Source organism: Bradysia coprophila, assembly GCF_014529535.1.
Source record: "Bradysia coprophila strain Holo2 chromosome X unlocalized genomic scaffold, BU_Bcop_v1 contig_26, whole genome shotgun sequence".
Lineage (NCBI taxonomy): Eukaryota > Metazoa > Arthropoda > Insecta > Diptera > Sciaridae > Bradysia > Bradysia coprophila.
The window spans coordinates 3,206,218-3,228,323 of record NW_023503313.1 but is presented as its reverse complement, the minus strand read 5'-3'; the positions used below and the strand labels follow the sequence as shown (position 1 = coordinate 3,228,323).

Here is a 22,106-nt window from a genome sequence, read left to right as displayed (position 1 = left end):
ACCAAATGTAACCGAAACTATTTTCATTTCAGTTAAATATTTTGAGCAATGCAAAAAACTGTCTCTTGAACACAATACCTATCCATTTGTGCGTAGCCAGCGCGGTGGACCGCTGTTATGTAATGATGGCTACATATTCCGTTTAGAAAGATTACTGGAGCACCGTACGTATTGGCTGTGCATCGGATATAAAAAATACAAATGCAGCGGTCGTATTATATTGTATGGAAACAGGATGATGAAATGTACTCTGCACAATCATACGCGTGACGATGAACGTATTACGAATTCGATTGTTGAATATAAAGACTTGAACATGGATGATGTTCGTGATTTTATGAAATGTAAAGCTAATTAAAAAGACCAGTCTGGAACTCTAGAACCAGTCGTTTTTATTTTTTAATTTATTATTTTACTGCGATTCACTCATGCCCCAGAAGAAGATAGTCGAACTGGATGAAGGTAGATCATTTATCGTTAGCATTTGGATGACTTCTATTTAGTATCTTACGGGCGTTATATTGTCTATTGCTAAACACTGTTAAATTGCAGCAAGACTCGGAAAACTTTCTGCTTCAACACACAGTTGTGCTGCTCCCTTTAAACATAGAGTGATCAGCCAACACTAATTTAAACAAACATTTCAATTCCGTTCGAATGCTAAGTAAGACAAACGCAGCCGAAAAGAATTTTTATTTTGCGATCTTAGTAAAAATAATTCCAATCTCACCCCGCACCTAGATAACAAAAACGTAACCGAAACTATTTTCATTTCAGTTCAATATTTTAAGCAATGCGAAAAGTTGTCACTTGAACCCAGTACGTATCCGTTTATGCGTAGCCCGCGCGGTGGACCGCTATTATGTAATGATGGCTACATATTCCGTTTGCAAAGATTACTGGAACACCGTTCATATTGGCTGTGCATCGGATATAAAAAGTACAAATGCGGTGGTCGCATTGTATTGTATGGGAACAGGATGATGAAATGCACACACCATAATCATATGCGTGACCATGAACGTATTACCAAATCAGTTATTGAATATAAAGACTTAACTATGGACGATGTTAATGAATTTTTGAAATGTAGAAATTAATAACACGCGTCGTTCACTCAACACTAAGCGAGGCGTTTTTTATTTTACTGTTATGTATCGTCCTGGTAGGAACCATACGGTATCAAGTGAGAAATATTTTGGACGGCCTCTGTATGGCTAAGTATCACCAGCAGTTTGCGAGAAGAAATCCTAGATCTTCCTATGTGATTGTAGGTCTTGAACAGTTTTAGTTAAATGTTTCTCTGTAGCAACAGGAGAGAAATCTTTCGATACACACACGCATCGATACATACACGCATAGACACTCATGATCCATCAGTTGAAACAAATTAAACTAAGTCGTAAAGATGTTAACGCATTTAGAAATCTTCTATCCGTTGACAGAAACACTGTGATTCGATTTGTCTCATGATATATACCAAGTACAAAGTAATGTCCCGTCACAATTGGCTGAAGATACTTTACGTGAGGCATTTTTAGCCGCTAAGCTCTCTGATATGAAATATTTTTTTTACTTTTAACAACCACAAAAATGTTCAGAGAACACTTAGTAAAGCCACAACAATTGTTTCATTATCGCATTTCAGACACAGAAATAAAATATTCAACATTTGGAAAGCGACTTGTTTTACAATTTACGAAAAGCCAACGAGGACATCCAATTCTTGAGTACAATGGCTATCGGTTCCGTAAGGAGCGTCAACTGGCTAACGGAAAAGAATATTGGCGATGCTTGAAAGTGAAGTGTAAAGCGCGTATCATTTTAGAACGAGATGTCATATTGAAATATTCCGACCATTCGATCTGTCATTTTGAGCAGCCGGTGGAACCGAAATACGTGCTGCAAAAATTTATGAAGCAAGAGTGAATTTTGTGAAAAAATTACAAATAAAAATTGAAAAAAAAATGACGAAAATTAAATTTCTTCTTGATGCACAATGAACAGAAATTCCGGTCTGCATTTCTAGTTGCGGAAGCCTATTATTCGGCCAGTACATCTAAATTGCGATCTAAATTCATAAAATCCTTTTCCAACATCAGTTTGCCACCAAAAAAATGTTTTTTCTTTTATTTTCTTATTTTATTCTTCCAGGTCTGGAATACATATTTAGCCAACGTGGTTACCCACTGCTGGTCGTAGACAATTATTTATTTCGAAAAAATCGTGGCCCATACTGGCGATGCATTCGATGCACCAAAGATAAATGCAAATGTAGGATAATATTACAGGAGAACCAAACGCCCCGAGTTGTGGACGTGCACACTCACGGCCCGGAAACGGAGAAAATTAATTTCGGACGTAAGGTCAGACAAACGGTCGTCCATAACAATAAACTGTTGAAAGCGAAAAGTGGAGTTGGAATTGTACAGCTGTGTTTGCGGCATCCCCATTTCAAATCGGATGCTATCCGGGATACAGAAACTTATGAATATGAATCGGTGTAGAGATCGACGCTGTGTACGCAAATAAATTATTTTCTAAAGTGCGATTTTTGTAACGGAAATACGACGATTATTATTAAGTGAAACTGGCGTGTTACGTATGTTGAATGGGAATAAAAAGCTCATGATGACAAATAACGTTGTTTTTTGCTTCCAGGTGTAAGCTTCTGCCATATAATAAAGAGAAGTTCATCGAATTTACACTTTACTTTTCACTGAAGTTTTAACTTCGTCAAAAAGAACATTTTTATTGTTCAGGTAATTAAACTTGGGTAAACCATTCCACTAAGCATTCAAGCATACAATTTCTTTTCAGGCTTTCACACATAAACAAAAAAAAACCTTAACCAACCCCACACTATATGCAACTAATCGAATACTGTATCCATTTCAGCCCTGGGCGTATGGATAAACACCCAATTCAACTACATTCAAAATCGGCGCGGTGGTCTAAATTTGATATATGACGGCTATCTGTACACGTCGGAACGGAAATACAACAGTACAGTGAATTGGGTTTGCAATAAGAATAGTAATTTACACTTGAAGTGTCCAGCACGTTGTGTTACGTCCGGAGAAAGTTCGATAAAATTAAGCAAAAAGAAACACAATCACGATCCCATTTATAAGAATTGTGATTTCAATTACATGATCAATCGGATCAATTGTTAATGAGAAATTGATTTTTTTTGTTGTAAATAAATTCAGAGAATAATTTCGTCTCTTTGAACCGAATTATTTTCCTTTAAAATTACTTTCGTCTTCGGAATAATTTTTTTTCTGTTGAATGTAGGGTCGTACATAACAGCCATTGATTGTACGGTTCCAATATCTACGAAACAAGAATATTGATTTATTTCGACAGAATTTTGTAGAGCTCCTTAAAATTCTAAACTTTTTTTCTAGCATACCTACAGTGAATGGTCAAGTAAAATGCCTAGCGATGGTATTATGATCTTCCGAGGTCCAGTTGACAAAAAGGGCCAAATTTGTATCTTTTCTGTCACCTTTTCCTATATTATGTTAGCGTTAAAGCATGCGACACTCAAGGAAAATCTATTGTTCATTCGGTTAGGTCTTCATGTGATCAAAGAATAGGGGAGACTGAATCGAATTAACGATAGTACATTACGTCCTTGTTTGGAGATTTTTTATTTTGCCGAGAGGAAGTTTGTAGCCCAAGCCTACGGCAAGGGCAATAATTCCTCTTAGGTGTCCAGATGTTATCCTTGGCTCCACCGTATTAAAATGATGTACAAAGTACAGCTCTTTTGCAAAATGATTTCGTTGCCCACCTGACAATTTTTTTTTCTTTTCAAATTTCTTTTTCTTTTTGCAATTCGCACCCAGGCGTATGGAAAGAGACTGCCGATTTACATTATTTGCGAAACAATTACGGCGGATTGAATTTGTTTCACAACGGCTATACGTATCGCCGGGAGGCTGCATTTAAGCAATCCACCAATTGGGTATGTTCGAGAGGACGCATTAACGGGAAAAATTGCTCGGCACGATGCGTAACGCGTTCGGTCGATTCGAAAAAATTCATCCGATTTGGTAGACACAGTCATTGTCACTCACCGAAAAAAGTTAAAACGATCGAATTAACCACAGATCCTTTGTAAGGCCTTAATAAATATGTTGTTGAAAGCGAACAATCATTTGTTTTGAAAATTGTTAGGGTAGATGCATCCGTTACGGGTAAAAATATTTACAAAAAAAAACTTCCTAAATTTGATCTGATACGGCCAATCCGATCTGTTAATAAATTCTCACCCAATAGCTTTGTTAACCGAATTGTTTTCTAAGTTTAACTTTTAATGCTTTTAGGTCCGCTGCAATACGTATTGAGTCGAAGAGGCAAACCGCAACTATTGTACAAAGGGTATTTATTCAACAGTGATTCGATTTGTAACGGTCGAACGTATTGGCGCTGTAGTGAAACTCGACGGGGATCATGTATGGCTAGACTGGTGACGACCGCCGTGTCCATAGATGAAAAGCAACCATATCACGATCATTTGCCGAAAATGAGTCGTGTCGAGGGAAAAAAAGAACTGTCCGCCAATTCGTATTCTCAATTCGTGTTAATGTTGGATAAGAAACGGAAAGATGTTTGTAAAGTGGATGCGTTTATTAGTGACGATGAATGATGGATTTTTGTTGACCAGTTAATCTATATGTTAATTTATAATAAATGTAATTTTTGATACATCCAAAGTAGTTTGTTTCAAGCTGATTGTTTGTTTCCTCGTCATTGTCCCTTTCTTAACTGTACACCGGTATAAGAATGAGCGATGCAATCTAACTGATAAACCAAATGCCCATTTCTGTTTTTCCAGATATTCCGAAAGAGGAAGACGAGGAGGAGGTGCAACAGAAGGCAATATTTTCACACACGACACGCGGCAGGGAGCAACTCATTTACTACGGCCAGCCATTTATTTATGAAAAATTTCTGACTTGTCCCACCGGCGAGATCAAAAAGCTTTGGCGCTGTAACCAGTGGTGGAACCGGAAATGCCGAGCCAGAGTTTACACCATTAACGATCTGGTGACACCGTTGAATAAATACCATACGCATGAAGATATTATCACGCGAAAGAAAAGAGTTTCGAAAAAAATCAAGGCAGATATGCCGGAAATCTATCACAGTTATAATTATGTGGTCCTGCCGGATTTGAATTAAATAAAAACAAAAATGATTTGACGAGACAAACGTTTTGCAATTTTTTATCAACAGAATTTCGTTTTCTTTTTTTTTAAATTATGAAAAAAACTTACTCTTGTCCGCAATAAGTCTAATTTTGTGAAAAAAAATATTTCTTTCAGTTTTGAACAAAATCAGAGCAAAGACTCAGAAAGCCAAAAGCGAAATATGTCACGTACCATTGCACACCGGTAGTACGGTCTATGTATCGAAAAATGATTTGATGAAAATTTACACGGACAAGCCTGATGTGTACATAAAGCGTTTGGCCGACCTAATATTTGGAACGGAGATTCGGCAACCGACTGGACGTAAGAGAAATAATCTTGATGACTTGGATGCTGTTCGTTTGAAGTCGTTTATAGGTAAAGCTTTTTCAGTACCATCACCACCGATTTTCTCTTAACGCAAGGAAAACATTTTCCGTTTTCTTTTCAGTTCATGTTTTGAAACTGTTTGAAACCAAAGTGAACCAGGAACTTGTTACAGCTATTTTGACGAAACACATCAGCAGTGTGCAAAACAATGCTAAAATTATGAAAAAAGTGTTGAAAGACAAGGCAAAGTAATTAAAAAAAAACTGAGATGTGACCAACAGTAATCGGAAAGTATGCGAATTAGATTGAATGTAAAACTTAATAAAAATGACTGGTTCATTCGATTCGATCCGGAGTTGTTTAATTTTGTGTGAACGATGTGTATCTTCGAACTTTATAAAATAAAAACTAGTCTACGAAGGTGAATGTAAAGCCACACCTGAGCTGCTTATTTACATTCAACATGCTCAATAATAAGCATTTTGATCAAGGATTATTTTGAAACATTTTCCCATTTTCTTCTAAATTTTCCTTAAAATTTTCTTCAAATTCTCAAAAATTCTTTTTAAAAAAAATTGGAAAATTTGGTAGAATATGGAAAAACAGTTTCGATCAAAAATATTCCCTGATTCCTAGATGAAAGGGGCCCAATACTTTTCCCATAAATCCATAAATTTCACTAAATCTGTACAGAACATTTTAATGAATTGAGTTCAAAGCATTGGGCCCGGATTGGATTGTAATACTCTTGTTCAATCTTTTGGAAAATTTATTTTTAATTTTAAATGTGAAGGTTGTTTGAATTTGTGTCACACAGAATTTAATTCATTTTCTAATTTTCCAGCTCATCTGATAGCTAGGACTGGACAGATCTTTATAGTCAGCAGGAACTTTATTTTGATGCGAATTATTGTTTTATTTTTTCATCCTAAGCATTCTATCAATAGGTGTATAAACGTTGGAAACACTAAGCCTCAGCATCCTTTTTGTAACTTTGATTAAATTGATTTAAATTCCACGATAGGACAGTTGCTTTACGATTTTTCTGTCATGACAGGCACTGTTTTAAGAACTTGAGTCCCTTACATATTAATTACATGGATTAATAACGTATTGCACGTGACCAAAACGCGTGTAGCCTCAAGCTCAGTAATTTGATATTGATGAAACGTAAATCGATATCGTTTTCATTCGACGTTCGTCGTTAAGTACTTGGAAGCTCATTGTGAACTCATTATAAAAAACATATTTTTACAAGTTTTCCACTCCTGAAAAGGTTGTATAGTATACGTAGCTTCGTCCCACATCCAATCTTAAATGCGGATATTTGGTTAGATGCCAGAAATTGATGCAGTTCCGATATTTAAGGTTTTGAACTACCACAGGCCATGCTATCCAATTCGATTTACTAAGGTGGTAGAAAAAACCACCAACAGACATTTAAACACATTCAGACTTAAATCTCTCACAAATTTATATCGAAAAAAAACCCTTTTTATTTGCAGACATTAAACACCGGAAAAAGGTCGTACTGCAAGATCAGCAATATTTCATGATAAATTATGAAAATAAAGCAGCGCTTGTGTACAATCATCAAATTTATCGTAAACGCTTGGGGCGTGCATTCCGATCGTACTGGATATGCGTCCACAAAGGATGTCGCGGCGAAATTAAGACAACCGAATTGAGAGGCGGATCCATGGAAGTATTGCATAATCATGCACCTGATTGCCTACCGAACGCCTAACATTTTTATAACCGAAATTATTGCTCACTACACACACCTAGGGAATTTTTTTTTCTGTTCTTTTTGATGTTTGTGTGACTACAGCCATTCTGGCATCGGCTCTGTCACCAAACATCACAGGAATCTCATTAGATGTGTTAACAATACAATTATTCCCCACACAAAAAGGAAGAATAAACTAAAACAAAAAAAAATCATTTTAATTTGTGGTAATTGAATCATGTGAGAGATTGGTTGGAAGAAATAATAAAAAAAAGAGTTAAAATGAGTCCGTTCAACTTTTTACTGCATCAGCCTAAAGAGTTAAAAAATAAACCGAAAATTTCAACTTTCTCCCATTTCTCTTCTTCCAGATTTGGACTACAACATTGAAATGCACGATATACGTTCGTTGCGTTCGTTGAAACCGAAACATCTCCGATTGGTTGAACATCAACCCATATTCCATGTAACGAAAAGCGGCAACCAGATCCTCGAATACGAGAACCATACATTTCACAAAAATAACACATCCGGCGCGAATACCTACTGGCGATGTTCGCATGCGAAAAGTCTGAAATGCCGTGTGCGAATGGTGACTACCGATTCGGATGCATTCATCGCAAACAAAGAGCACAATCATGACGTGATAAGACGGTTGAATTATGGCGATGGAAAGCAAAGTTCAAGGAGACTTAAGAAACACATGTTGCAGTGACTAACTCGTTAGACGCTCTAATAAAACTTAGAATTTTCGTCCATTGTTTCAAGTCGTTTTTTTGTTTGTTTTTTTTTTTTTGTTTTTTGTTTTCAATTACTTGTCCGACAAAAATCGTTTGTCGATCGTTTATAGCTCGGGTCAGATCAAGTTTATTCCAACCTGAAACTGAAAAAGCAACCTGCAATATTCGGATCAGGTTAAAGTAATTTCTAGACCTAATCTGAATTTGACCTGACCAGAAATGAGAAGAACCTGGTCTGACTAGATTTTACGTTGTTTTCCAGATAGAAATGGAAAAAAAAAATCAGGCGATTCAAAAACCTATCAGATCAGGCTGTTCTATTCATGTCGAATCAGGTTTCAGGTTGATCTGACCAGTTCCGAGCCGCCAAAGGTTGCTATGAAACGCACCAACTCTTTATTTGAATGCTTCGAATCAACATTGTCCATATTGTAAGTGGATTTGATAATTTGATTCAACTATTTTTGACTGAATGTCTAGAAAAATTGCGATTTTCGCCCAATAATTATAAGCGGACGTAAAACTTGTGATTTATCAGTCTTCCCCCTAGACAATTTGTATAGAGGAGCTACTTACGGTTTCAAAGTTTTACGTCCACTTATAATTATTAGGCGAAAATCGCAAATATTTGTCTGGTGTCAACACCGACCGACTTACATGTACTACCTCAAGCAAGTAATTACAAACAAAGTGACTATTCGCATCCGGATGAGAATAGGAACAGTATTATTGTGGATGATATTCTCACCGGGTTCGAATTGTGGCACAGTATTTACAATAGTAGTGCCACTATTCGCACCTGGATCTACCAAATTTAAATTCTTGTCTTGACCCATAATTTTGTTGTTAGTACATGTCATCAAAGTACCCTCAAAGTACTCCAGATGCCATGACTTTTATGTACACCATGTTTGAAGAATTAATAAAGATTTTATGAATATGACGAATGTTTCCGTTCAGTAAATACCTTGCTATCCAAATCGATCTCTCACCGTCTCCAAACTCGTTATCCCACCCGTATTTTCTTAGACTAAATGCAAAACAAAATTTGTTCTGTTTAAGTGTAATAACTGTCTCATTATTAGGCGATCCTAGAATGTACGGGAATCATGGTCGTTTGGACAAAAAACCAGCGAGACAATTTGCACGCAGGCGCATTGTAGCCAAATTGGAAGCCGGCGTTCATGTGGCCACGGAAGGACCGACCAAAAGACGATGTCAACTATGTTCCAAATTCAAGAAACAAAGTCGAACGAAATACGTATGTCCCACGTGTGATGTCGCGTTATGTTTGAAGTGTTTCGACGGTTATCATTCGATCAATCGGGAAAGTTGCGATTTGTTTACATTACAAACGAAAATTTAACAACAACAACAACAAAAAAGTTAGACAAAAATAAAACTGAGTGACAAATAAAGCGATTCAAAAATATCCACTGCCGAACTGTTTTTCATTTCAATTTTTTTGAAGTTTTTAATTTCAGTTTTTAGTTTCCTCATTTCTTTATTTAAAAGCAATTATACCGCAAAACTAATCCGATCATTTATTTTAGGCCGAAAGACGGAAATACTCGAGCAACTCGGTAACGACACATACGCTATATACACACCGAAAAACCGTTTCACTCACAAAGGGTTCAATTATATACTGGAAAAAGTCCGAAACAATCGGAAATATTGTCATTGTGCGAACAGCAAAACGTATGGATGTGAAGCTCGAATTGTAATTAAAACGGAAGACGATTTGGACCAGTACGTTCAATACCGAGAGCATAATCATGACGTGGAACCGATGGACGGTACTTGAATGATTTTATTTTTTCCTTTAATATGACAATTTCGTTCAAAGCAGCAAACGTCTAAAATTGAATTTCTCTTTCTCGTTCCAATTCCAGACGCTGACATGAAGAGTAAATACTCGAAAGTGATGCACAAGGGTGTGGTATACTACAAGCATTACATTAAAGGCGATTCAGTATTTTGGCGTTGCAGTAAAATAAACGCTGTACCACGATGTCCGGCACGTTTAACGACTAGCACCAAAGGAGTGGTTGAAATCAACCGACACAATCATTAAAAATAATAACTATTTTTCTGCGACTTTGTTAGTTTTAATACATTCGTTTGACATAATTGGAGTGATAGACGGCGTTCATAAAGTATGTCCAGCGAAGCTCTTTCAGACTGACCTTCTCTCCCTGTCACACAAGCATGCATAAAACCATTTAAAGACAATGTATTTACTGTAATGCTTGGCCAGACCCACCCTATCGCTTCGAAGCATGGCATACTTTATGAACGGAGTCCTACTCCTCTATCACCGAATATGTACCCTCTGACAATTCCTGTAAATTTTTTTACTGATACATTTGTGAGTAGTGTTCTTGTTACAGTTAGAATTAAGTGATTTTTTTTACACGGCGAATAATCATGCGAAAATATAAAACGAATATTGTCCAACCAACAAGAGGCACTTGTTACTATCATCAGAGAAATCACTTCCATCACGTTCCGTTTTTTGATACGAAATCTGAATGTTTTCTCTAAAATTGAGTTTGACAGACAATGCCCATAAAATTACCGAATCGAATCTACAGATCATTTCGAATTGTTAAAATAATCGGGGGGTTTCGTATATAAGAGAAAACCATTACCGTGTCAAAACTTGTGAGCTTCGAGCTACTTTTGAACTACCTCAAGCTCAGAAAACCTCTGGTTAAACGAAACTTACGTCTACATTTACTGTAGGTCACATGGCGACGCAGAAGACGCCTAATTCAAATTTTTCTTTTGTTATACTTACACTCGCGGAATTTTGAAAACCGACACATTTTCTGTTTCGTGGTTTACTGTTTTTTTTGTGCATTTTCCATGTATTTTTATATGGAGAAATCAGAAAGTCAAGTAAAACACAGAAACAGAAAATGTGTCGGTTTTCAAAATTCCGCGAGTGTAACAGAAGAACCAAATAAAAATTTGAATTAGGTCACTTTGTGTGTGTAGCTAGAGTAACACGGCAATAGTTTTCCAAATTTCCCGAGTGATGAAAGGTTGTCCGTAATTTTATTGCACATACAGTAGGGTGTTTTCCTCGGATATCTTAAACCACAGTTTTCATTTTATTCTTCAGGGGCATATGAAGGCTGTACCGCTGTTCATGCTTATCGGAACTTTGTTACAGAGTCTAGACACATCTTTAATTTATTTATTGAGACTCTTATCAACGAAACACAGGTAAACATAAAGGTTTTTCATTAAGGGTCTCAAAAAATGAGTTTAACGAAGGGTCTAGACTATGTAACAAACCTCCGACAAGTATGTATTTATACGCCCCAAAGAATATTGAAACATTTTTGGAGGAAGTTTTTGATGGATTTACGAGGGTAAGAGAACCAACTACTCTAATACACAGTGTCTACTTCGACAGACAAAGTTTCATCCTTTGACGTGAATTCAGTTCATTCCACATAAAATGAAAACTTTACGCTTGACACCGCAATAAGGCATTATGTATAGTGAAAGGGGTTGAAAAGGCATGACAACACCAAAACATTAAAAACTTAGCCGTTGCAATGTTCAGAACCGACCATGGCTCATTGTTAGCAAAGTATTTTATGAAGTCACTTTATAGTTTCCACAAAAAATGTTTGCCACTTACCTCAACGATCTATATAACTGAATTTCATTTCGTTTTCGTTGCGTAAAGTTGTGGCTAACATGATCATATATATATAATACCTACTTGTTCGCCGTAGTAAAAAATGGCTGGCATTGTAGTTTTAGCCTGAAATATGTTTCATGCCGGAGTGTTGAAGAAATTTTTCTCTGAGGATCCACTAATCAACCGTGATTCGATTTTAATACCTCCTTTCAACTCAAATTTCAGAAGCCAATAGTGAAGGCAAAAGAACTGTTGTCTCCACAAACATTTTGTTCAAAGCAGAAAGATATATTCAAGAAGCAGGAGCGACGGTTCAAAATTTATTTCTGCTGGTTTATGGAACAGTTTAGATTTAGAATAAGCGTATTAAAATAGAACATCTGTTGAGTTCTACATAAGACTTAAAACATTAAAACTTAACTGAATTAGGAGTAGCACACCAATTGGTGCAGTTGTACTCATATTGAAAGAATGTCCTGGCTAAAACCAATCAATAGTTCTTGATGAAATTGATTGTTGTTCTTTTGTGTCAATAGTAGATCGTCCCGACAGTCACCAGCGGTAGCCATATTTGTACGTCACTTGTACGGACATATCTATGTATTCTGTTGATTTTATGATCAGTTCTCAACCGTTCGGTTCAAGATGTAAATGGGCGTTGAGAGGAGAGAATATTAGTTGCTTCTTTGACATAATTATTATTTTCTTTGTCGTCATCACTATCCCTATTCGTATCTAATGAATCTTCACCATTTTCAGATTCGTGCAAACCAATGTTCATAACGAGCAAATATGGCACTAAACAGTTGCTATACAACAATCACACATTCAATCGTCACGTATCACGTCAGAATGTCACGTATTGGCGTTGTTCGCAATTTCCCGTCTTGAAGTGTCGGGCACGCATTCGTACGTTCGAAGATGACCTGGATCAGATCGTCACCTTGCATAAGGTCGATCACAATCATCCCGTCATCGTTCAGCGCAAATACGGATCGCTGAAGAAGATCAAGCAACAATTGCTAATGAATCAAATACGAATTGTTGATGTTAATAACATTGAATAATAAAATTGATATGGAAAAACACATTTTACAGCAAAAAAAAAATCGTAGACAAAATAACCACAAAAAATTCTTTTATTTATCTGAGTTAAATACAAAATAAAAAAAAGAAAAGAAACCAAAACGAGAAGGAAAACTTCCCATATAACCATTTTCATTCAATTTGGTGAACAATTTTTTTGTAAAAAAATTTTAATTTTAAAAATTTCAAAAATTTTTCAGATTATTTTTCGTACGTAACCGGATTCCGTGGTAGCCGTAAACTGAAGTGTGGCCGATATTCATTTACGAAAAATAAAATATCACAAAATCGAACGTATTGGTCATGCGCCAGAGCTGGACTGCACAAATGCAAGGCTAGAGTGGTGACAATTACGAAAGGCGACGTTCAGCTGGTTGTGATCAAAAATGCCGCTCATAATCACGAACCATTTTAAGAAAATTGAATGCTAAAAAGCGCAGAAAATTTTAAGATTTTTCATTTTTTTTCCTTTTGAGACATGTGGAGGAAATAATTTTTTTTCTTTTTTTAGAATTTAAATTTTGTGCTGTACTTTTACTGAAAAATAAACTTAAGTAACATAACTCAAGTAAAATTAATTTGCACAACTCATACCGTGGTGTGACGGGATTTTAATACATGCATTTTACAACCCTAGAGTTGCAAAGTATTTTTGTTTTGTTTTTGTAAGGTGCGTGAAGTTGGGTACATAACTCGGGATAAAAGTGAAAAGTCATGTTCTCGTGTGATCATTGACCACGGCGTCGCCTCGGATCAACAGACTTCACACGACAATTTGACTTTTCCAACTTCGAACTCTAGTTATGTGAACAACTATTAATGTTTAAGCAGCAGCACTTCATAGACATCTACTGAAGTCGACGAGTTCGATCTCCGAAAATCCGAGACAAAACCACACACACCACACATTGCAATTGAAAATTTTACAAAATTATAAAAAAATTAAAATCATTTTCCAGGTCTTTCACCGGCCTCAAATAAATCCGTCGAGACGTCATACAGTAAGGTTGAATTTGTTACAGGACAAAGAGGTTGCACACTCTTAAAGAAAGATATGTTTTCCTACGTACGAAATCGACGATCTGGATTCAAAACCTATTGGATTTGCTCGAAGAAGGTACATTTTAGGTTGTTGTCCTCCGGGTGGAAAATTGAATCATCAAAGTATCGAAATGATCAACCTCACTCCTCAAATTCTATTGTATTTTGATGAGTGCGATGCTCATTTTGACACTTTAAAAATTTCTTTTTCACTAGGGGACGTTGCTCGCCAACGAAATTTAATCATTTTGCGCACTTTTATTGAATAAAATTATTTTTACCATTTTTAGGGCAGCATGAAATGTAAAGCTCGCGTTGTAACGGATGTTGTGAATGGCGAACATATGCTGATCAAATCAGCGGTTAAACACAATCATCCGATCAATGTGAAAAGAAGACCGAGAAAATTGGGCACACGCGAAACAGACGATATTGATGTGAAATTGGAAAGTGACGATTGAGGCGATGCAGATGGACAAATTAAATTGATTCAAGAAATATAATGACACAAGCGACTCCTATTCCAGGAGAATCGAAATTCTATTTAAGCGATCCGGATGTATTTAATGAACGGTCGTTAATTTGCATTGAATTATGCGGATTAAAAGTATATTTACGAGATGAAACTTATTTTATTAGAACTGGAAGACGAATCGAAAAAAAGGTTTGATTCAGATTGGTTATTGACTGACTGTTTTCGGCAGTGAGTCGAAGTATTCGTCTTATTAATTTTTAAACATTTCGTTCGAACTCGATTATTCCTGTTGGAAATATTGGCGTTCCGGTTGAGCGTGACAGTCCATACCATTTTTTTAAAGGTTGATCTGAGAGTTCCAAGCCATTGGATCCACACTTCCGAAAAAGAACAACCAGCGCCACTATATAAGAAAAGCAGTGAAATTAGAACTGAACTTATTTCCATTCCATCCTATGTCACCGTTCCAACATTTCAAACCGCTAACAATTTCAATTTTTTTGTAGGTATGTCCGTCGAATACCAGCCGTCCAAGAAAAACGGTGGCAAATTACTGGTCATCAACGGGATACGATTCTTTCGGAATCGTAAGCGCGGCGATCGACAATATTGGAAGTGTAGCCATTACTACAAACAAAAGTGTCCGACAATTGTCGTCACGCATGAGGGTAATCCGGAAATGAAAATTTTACATTGTCATAATCATCCCGTCGTGCCGACAAGTGGCCCGAATTCGAGGAATTATTTTAATACATCCAAATGTGGTGTAGACTTTTTCTGAGAAAAATAAAATTGAGAGAAAAATGGATCGAAACAGAAAATTATCAACAAAATGTAAACTGTAATAAATGACGCATCACAGTGCTGGTGATGCTAAAATCTTTGTGAAATTGAGTATTAGATTTTTGAAATTTTATTGTTTATTTCAACCGTACAGGCAACTTTTGTGAGACATTTTTTTTTTTGTGAAAGATGAAGTGAAAAGCGGGTTTTTCGCCATATTTAGTTGGTATAGTAGACTATATCCCGCAACCCATTAAGTATTTCCTCTCAACAAAAAGTACTTCGTGAGAGAGCAAGCTGTCAAGTAAACAATGCTAAAATTGAAAAAAAATCAATTTTGTCTCTCTCACTGAGCACTTTTTTGGTAGGTGGAAATAAAGCCTTAGTGTCGACTGCTCTGTGTTGCATCTCGATGTGCAAAAAAACCGACAGCCCATTTATCAATTAATCATAAGACCACGCTGTTTGAAACATAAGTGAAATATTTTTACTCCACCGAGGACGAAAAATGTTTGGCAACTTTGTCTTTGAGCGCAGGTTAACATAGACTTTTGTATACCTCAATGGAACTCCGGATTTTTAACTTGTCAGACCAGGACTCAAGTAAAAATCTTATTTTTAGACTTCATATAGTTAACGACCCATACCTTTCATTTCGACGCTAATTCGGTTTTCCTATGACATAACCTGACTGACACATTTTTCGTCTTAGATAAGTGTGACGATATGGGAAATGTTTCAAACCGTGGTCTTATTAGCAACTGATATGTACGTCATTCTATCCATTTAGAACATTTTATGAGCAGCCAACAATTTTTACAAAAAGTAGTGAAGTGATGATTTAATATAAAATTGAAGTTGATCGAATTGTGTAGGTTTGAAAGTTTCGCTGGTGTAGCTGCACTTCCGTTAGATTTTATCGAAGCTCAATGTTATTGAAAAAACTGTCTCTCAAATAGTCGATTTTATCAGCGCCAAACTATGTCGGTAATGAGTCTAGTTACACTATAATAGAAAATGTAGTAAATTGCCGAACGGAAATGTTGCAAAAATATTGTATGTATCACATACGTTTTGCATACGTTAATTCAGCGAACAATTAACGCGTTCTAATGGAAAGATTGTGTGTACATTGACTTATAAATTGGAGGCGGACCTCATCATTCTAGAAAAAAATTTATTAAAATGTGAATGATCTTCCAATTTATAGGTCCTTATAGGCGTTTGCACATTCATTCTATTAAGCTGGGTACACTGACCATTAAACAAAAGATTTAAGACCAGGTTAAGGCGCTTGTAAGGCGCCTCAACCTGGCCTTAACAAAATAGACCGAATGGATTGGGCGACTTAAAATAAATTTATTCGGCTAACTTTCGCCACTTGAAGCGCATTTGGTCTTTAATTTTAAATCGCCCATTATCCAAAATCTATAGCAAAATTATACAAAATTAGTACCATTCGCATTTGTAGCTGTTTTTTCTTTGTTATAACTGCCTCACTCTTCCGAAATTGATAAGAAATTTTTTTTCGTTCTTTTTTAGATCCATACTTTGTAGAGCTTGTGAAATGTGACGACGAGATGCGTGAGGCACTGAAAAAGTCAAAGTCTAAAACGAAATTTTCACAGGCCATTAAATCGGACTTTGACAATGCCGAAAACTTTGAATCAATGGAATTGTACTACGAAAACTCTGTGCGCGGCAATAAAATTCTAATTCTCGGACCGCACAAATACATTCGGAATAACGTCTATGGCAGTAATGTTTATTGGAAATGTACGAAATGGCACACTGGATGTCGATCTCGAGCGATAACGAGCTTGACGGACGAAAGTCTGGTTACAACACGCAACATTCACAATCACGCTTCGTTCACAATCAAAGACGATTAGTCGAATTAAGTAGATTTAACTGTTGTATTAAGCTCTTGCCCGAAATTAAAACTTGATTCCACGATGAAAATCTATGTATAAGGCAGTGGGATGTGTTTCCTACGATACGAAGATGTACATTGTATTGTGAAAGGTAAGCAGACTGATTGATATAGTCTGATTTATAAATGACAATTACGAAGTCCTAAAGCATTTACATATAAATTTCGGGAACACGAACCAAGTGCTTACACTGTATTGTACCGGCACGTGAAATATCGTGCTCAGCTGATTGTGAATTTTAGTTTAGTCTTGTGTGACTGTCTGCGGATCATTTATATGATAATAATAGCAAACTTTTTGTTAAAGAAGTACACGTAGTGACAGAATGCACATCAAACAATTACGGTAAATAATGAATGAAAATGATGATGACGGTGATGGAAATAAGTACAAAATATCCATCACAAACTGCTTTAATGTTAATCCGAATACAATAAGTGAGTTACCGTTGGGTGATCACTTTTCTTAGACAGATTTATCTAAATCCTTTACTTAACTTACTTGGTCGGAACAAAGCAATACAACAGCTTAGTAATTCAATCCTTGACGATTTACGACAAACGGAATATAAATTTTTAATTTTTGTTTTTTGAGTTGGAAGGAACACCGTCTGTGAAACTTACTACTCACATAATATAAGCAAATTATCGAGCAGCCAAAAAAATTTCGAGGTGGCGGGTAAACTAGAGAATCTTCTGTCAACCAATGAAAAAATCCATAGAAAGTTCTTCGAAAAAAAATTTAAAATAGAAAGCTGTTTAATCAGCTCAGAAAACTAAAAAAAAAATTAAATCCAACTTAAAAAAGGAGGAAAACACGAAAAAAAAATGGAGAAGCAAATCCTTAGAAAATCATTAAAAACCCTCAGAGAATTTTATTTTTCGAAAATTCTTTGTCATCCGCCCTCATTTTTTTTTAAATTTCTTTTTTGTACCACATTACCAGCATGGCAGAGTAATAGTAGATTACATACTTGTGCGGAAAATCGTTGTTTCGGAGAGTGTGGAGTTTGTATATGCTGAGCCGAAGGCGAAGTATACAACCACACGAGTAAAAACAACGATTTTCCGCACAAGTATGTAATTTATTTTACCTCTAAAGTGTGGCGAAAATGAATTTTCGCAGCACATAGGTGGTAAAATTTATTTTACTCTGCCGTGATTACCAGTAACGACAATACGTCACATTGAAAAATTGTAATTGCCCGCTATCGACACCTAATAACGAATACATTTCATAGTGATTATAACGAATCGTTGATGACAGTGTGTCATATCCGAACTACAGCTATGAAAACGAATTTTTTTCCGGATGTCATACGTCCATTAGTCAATTTGAAAACCACAATTTTAAGTGCAAATATTATGTGAAATTGGAATAAAATCTTCAAACACAATTTATTGTCTGGCTTTTGGTTTAGCTACCACATTCCGGGCCTTGGAACATTCCAATGCGTCGAAAAAGGAAAATACAGTCGATAAATTTACCCGAATCAAAGCAGGGTCCATAATCGGGAATTTAACTTACCAAAATTGCCGAAATTAACCTAAATTTACCGAAAAAAGGTTTCGGTAAAATTTGTCCAAGTACTACGAATTTGCAAGCAAAATTCTAAAATTCATTGCCTATTTTGCTATAAACATCTCCAAAACTTGATTCTTTTAGCATGGGTTAGGAAAGAAGTTGACTAGGAAATAGTTGGTTGTGTTACAGGTGTTGTAATGCGGGTTTTTCAGCACTGGAGTTGGATAGTGTGCTGAAACAGTCTAATTACAACAAGTGGAACACGTCATGTACGTCTCAAGGACGGAAAAGTTGAAAAGTCATGTTTACGAATCAACAAACTTCACGCGAAATCTCGACTTTTCAACTTTTCCGTCCTTGTACGTCGAAAATAGTTATTTTTGAATTAAAAAAATAGAAACAAAGATTGATTCAATTGTACGAATACGTTGACTAGATGAACAAGCTGCATCAGCATATGTTTCTCGCTCTCTAACCAACGTATTCGTTTTGTTAAATTGATGCCTGTTAATGAATCAATTGTCTTGCTGACATAATCTTAATATTTTAACACCAATAATTGTTCCTCATCGTGTACGGTAAGCAACCGATAATCCAAATAATTCGCAGAGTTATACCAAAACTAGTGCCGTAATAGTGCTAACCATTTTGCCGAAAAATCTAATCGAATCGAATTCATTTTCATTTCAGCTAAATTGTTCGTCGTACCACAATTCATACGCAGAACAAATTCATTGCGCCACTATGTCATAATTAAAGGTGAACGGTATGTGCGAGCATCGAAATCGAACACATCAATTTACTACAAATGTTGTAAATTTCGACGAGAGTGCAAAGCAAGGGCTGTACAGAAAATGAACTCGAATATGTTGTATGTGACGAATGCTGAACATAATCATCCGCTTGGTGAATTGTGGAAAACCGAGAGAACCGAAATAATCCCAAACGTTGTGAAATAAATTATTAAGCTGATTTTTTTGTTGTGTTATTTCATTCGGCAGATATGTCGAGTTGAGGCTATGGGTGATGGATTTAAGAAAAAAATTAGTGGAAGAGATCAACTTGCCTAACTTTAATCAATACAACTTCGATTAAAATAAAAAAATCAATTAAATGAGACACTGGGACTCAGTGAAATTATCTTCTTTAATAGGTTGTCATTGAGGTACACCTTCCTCATAATTTCCTGTTTGCTAAATCAATTCAAAAATAAACTCTTTCATATAAAAAATTATTCGGTTTGTCCTAGTCATATTTAGCTGATATTTCCGTCGCATAAATTCTATTGTAGTCCGAAACACAGTCATTGTGCAATTTTGTGAGCGATGGAGCATTACTTTCGGTACTAAATTACAGCAATGGTGTTTCTTCGACACTGGACAGTGCGGATATTTTGTAGTCGGGTCATCATCAATCTAAGACCATGCTACACAATGTGTGAACATTTTTCTCACAACATTCCTTACCACTAAATTAATAAAATAATTTTCGTTTTCAGACTCACTTCTCTACGGGGAGATAATACATCGTAAAGTGCATAGCGAATTCAAGCAACAAATATCGTTTGGCGTAGGTCAGAGGGGATGTGTCCAACTGTTAATGGATGGCTATGCATTCGTAAAAAATAATCTTTCTGACTCACAAATCATCTGGAAGTGCTCGAAGAAAGTCAGAATTGTTTTTACTTCTTTTGTTAATTTGATGAATTTGTCTGATTGCTGAAGTCTCATCCATTTTCAGGGAAGTTTAAAATGTCGAGCAAAAGTGTGCACGGATATTGTGGATGGTGTTCAATGGTTGACAGATGTTAAAGGTACCCACAACCATCCGGTTGATGTTCCAAGAAAGGCTCGGTCACGTAGAAAGTACACACCAGATGATGGCAAATGACAGTAGTCACGACATCGGATGTTCATTGTTCATGCTGTTACTTTGTAATTGTATGAGGAAGTTAATATAAGATCGATTTTCAATTGATGCACATTTGTTTCACTTGACACTGGACACACTCGAAGTTTTTATTATTTATTTCCCATCACTTTGAAGTTACCCAAGCGGAAAGCACCGGGGAAGAAGATGTTTTTGATCCATTTGGTGCGGTTGTCGTTACTTCCCTGTTCTTTGAGTTCATTTAAATATTATTTTCGGTAGACGCATAGCTTCTACTTTTGATTAAATAAATTCACACCAAATAAAACTGTACTCTAACAGGTCAGTTACGAGCTCCCATTTATTTTGGTTACATGGTTCTGGCTTTATTTCTTTCAAGCACACATTTGTGCGACTCGAATTTCTATTTCAGTGCTTCTAACTCACCTGTTTACCCTGTATATTCAAGGCAGATGGTAGAAAAGACAACAATCAATCAAATCTTAGTTTCAAAGATTATATCTGAAATTATTTCTTTGGTAATGCCCAGTGGATGAAACCGTAGAAGACCGTAAACTCTTTGATTCGTTCAATTCTTGTATTCTATCAAAAATATTTTCCAAGATTTTCTCTCATGTGATTTTAAATTCGTAAACAATTAAAAACAACCACAAAGACACCCCACTAACAATTTCAAAATAAATAATTTTCAGGTAAAAAAGAGCGTAAAGTGGAATTCACCATATCGAAAAGTGGTGAACGAATACTTCTGATCGATCAATGGCGCTTCTTTAAAGATGCCGAAAACAAAATGCTAGTCTTTTGGAAGTGCCACGAAATGTACAAATCGAATTGTCCAGCTGCTGTAGCTACGACGAAAGAAGAAAATACTCGTGTGGTTGTTCTAAATGATATTCATGTTCATACAAGGAAACGGAAACAATGAGAAAACCGAAATGCGAAATTTTCTCGTTAAATCAATTTTTATGAATGGAAAAACCAAAGTCTGATGGAAAAATGTACATTTTATTTTAGTTTATTGAGAGAATGTTTCATTGAATTCTCAGACATTGAATTTTAAATTGTAAAATTTGCGAAGGCACAAAGTTCTTTAATGTGCAGGTCCTGGTGGTTGTGCGAAGGAAGACGAAATGCGAACTGCTCGATTTTAGTAAGCACATTGAAATGTTCAGTTTCTAAGTTTTTGTCTAAGCTTCGTCCTGCAAGTGCTTCTGTTTTTTTAAATTTACGTGACAAGTGAACTGATACCTTTCAGTCACAATACGTTCTCTCGCACCTTAGAATATTTGGATTTTAAATTCCTGAGAATCCAGTCCCAGTATTTTGTAGGACGATTAGTCTTTCCTACCATGAGAGAACAAACTATAATCTCGACTAAAATGCTGTGTTTTTGAAATTGTACAGTCTGACACATTGCGAAACCAGAAGACACAGAGAAGTGTCAGACTGTTAAACTTTAAAAGCGCACATCTGTAAAACGCAAATTGTCCGTCCTACTGTTTTTTGTGTAAACAAAAAAAGGCGCCCGATTACAACAAAATTATAAAATTAAAACAAAAACACGAATATTCGCGTAACTTTTTGAATGAATCTCAATTTGCGTTTAAATTACAAAGTCTGCAGAATTATAAGGAATGACATCTCATTCCACACGTTATGTCCACATTGATATACATGCACGCATGAAAGATAGCATTTATATTGCATTTCGA

General features: G+C 36.0%; 1 protein-coding gene across 45 annotated transcripts in view; it reads left to right on the top strand.

The window, feature by feature from the left end:
* Positions 1 to 22,106, top strand: part of LOC119069220 (modifier of mdg4) — a 67,511-nt gene that overhangs the window by 10,249 nt on the left and 35,156 nt on the right. The window contains exons 4-5 of one of the 45 annotated variants that reach the window (XR_005086285.1): positions 4,847 to 5,579; positions 5,653 to 5,875. The exons of 24 other annotated variants lie outside the window; for them this stretch is intronic. Coding sequence is in view for 20 of the 21 variants with exons in the window: in XM_037173236.1 (XP_037029131.1) it covers positions 9,554 to 9,799; positions 9,896 to 10,077 (428 nt within the window). In the remaining variant the exon portion in view is untranslated. Of the gene's footprint in view, positions 1 to 32; positions 383 to 777; positions 1,116 to 1,648; positions 1,943 to 2,154; positions 2,549 to 2,898; positions 3,220 to 3,854; positions 4,219 to 4,334; positions 4,725 to 4,846; positions 5,580 to 5,652; positions 5,881 to 7,036; positions 7,463 to 7,631; positions 8,025 to 9,085; positions 9,431 to 9,553; positions 9,800 to 9,895; positions 10,226 to 12,420; positions 12,795 to 12,947; positions 13,866 to 14,078; positions 14,410 to 14,769; positions 15,154 to 16,588; positions 16,994 to 19,194; positions 19,476 to 20,002; positions 20,173 to 20,244; positions 20,482 to 21,086; positions 21,325 to 22,106 lie in introns of those variants that run through there. 20 more of the 45 variants (XM_037173216.1, XM_037173212.1, XM_037173236.1 and 17 more) reach the window with 20 other exon arrangements.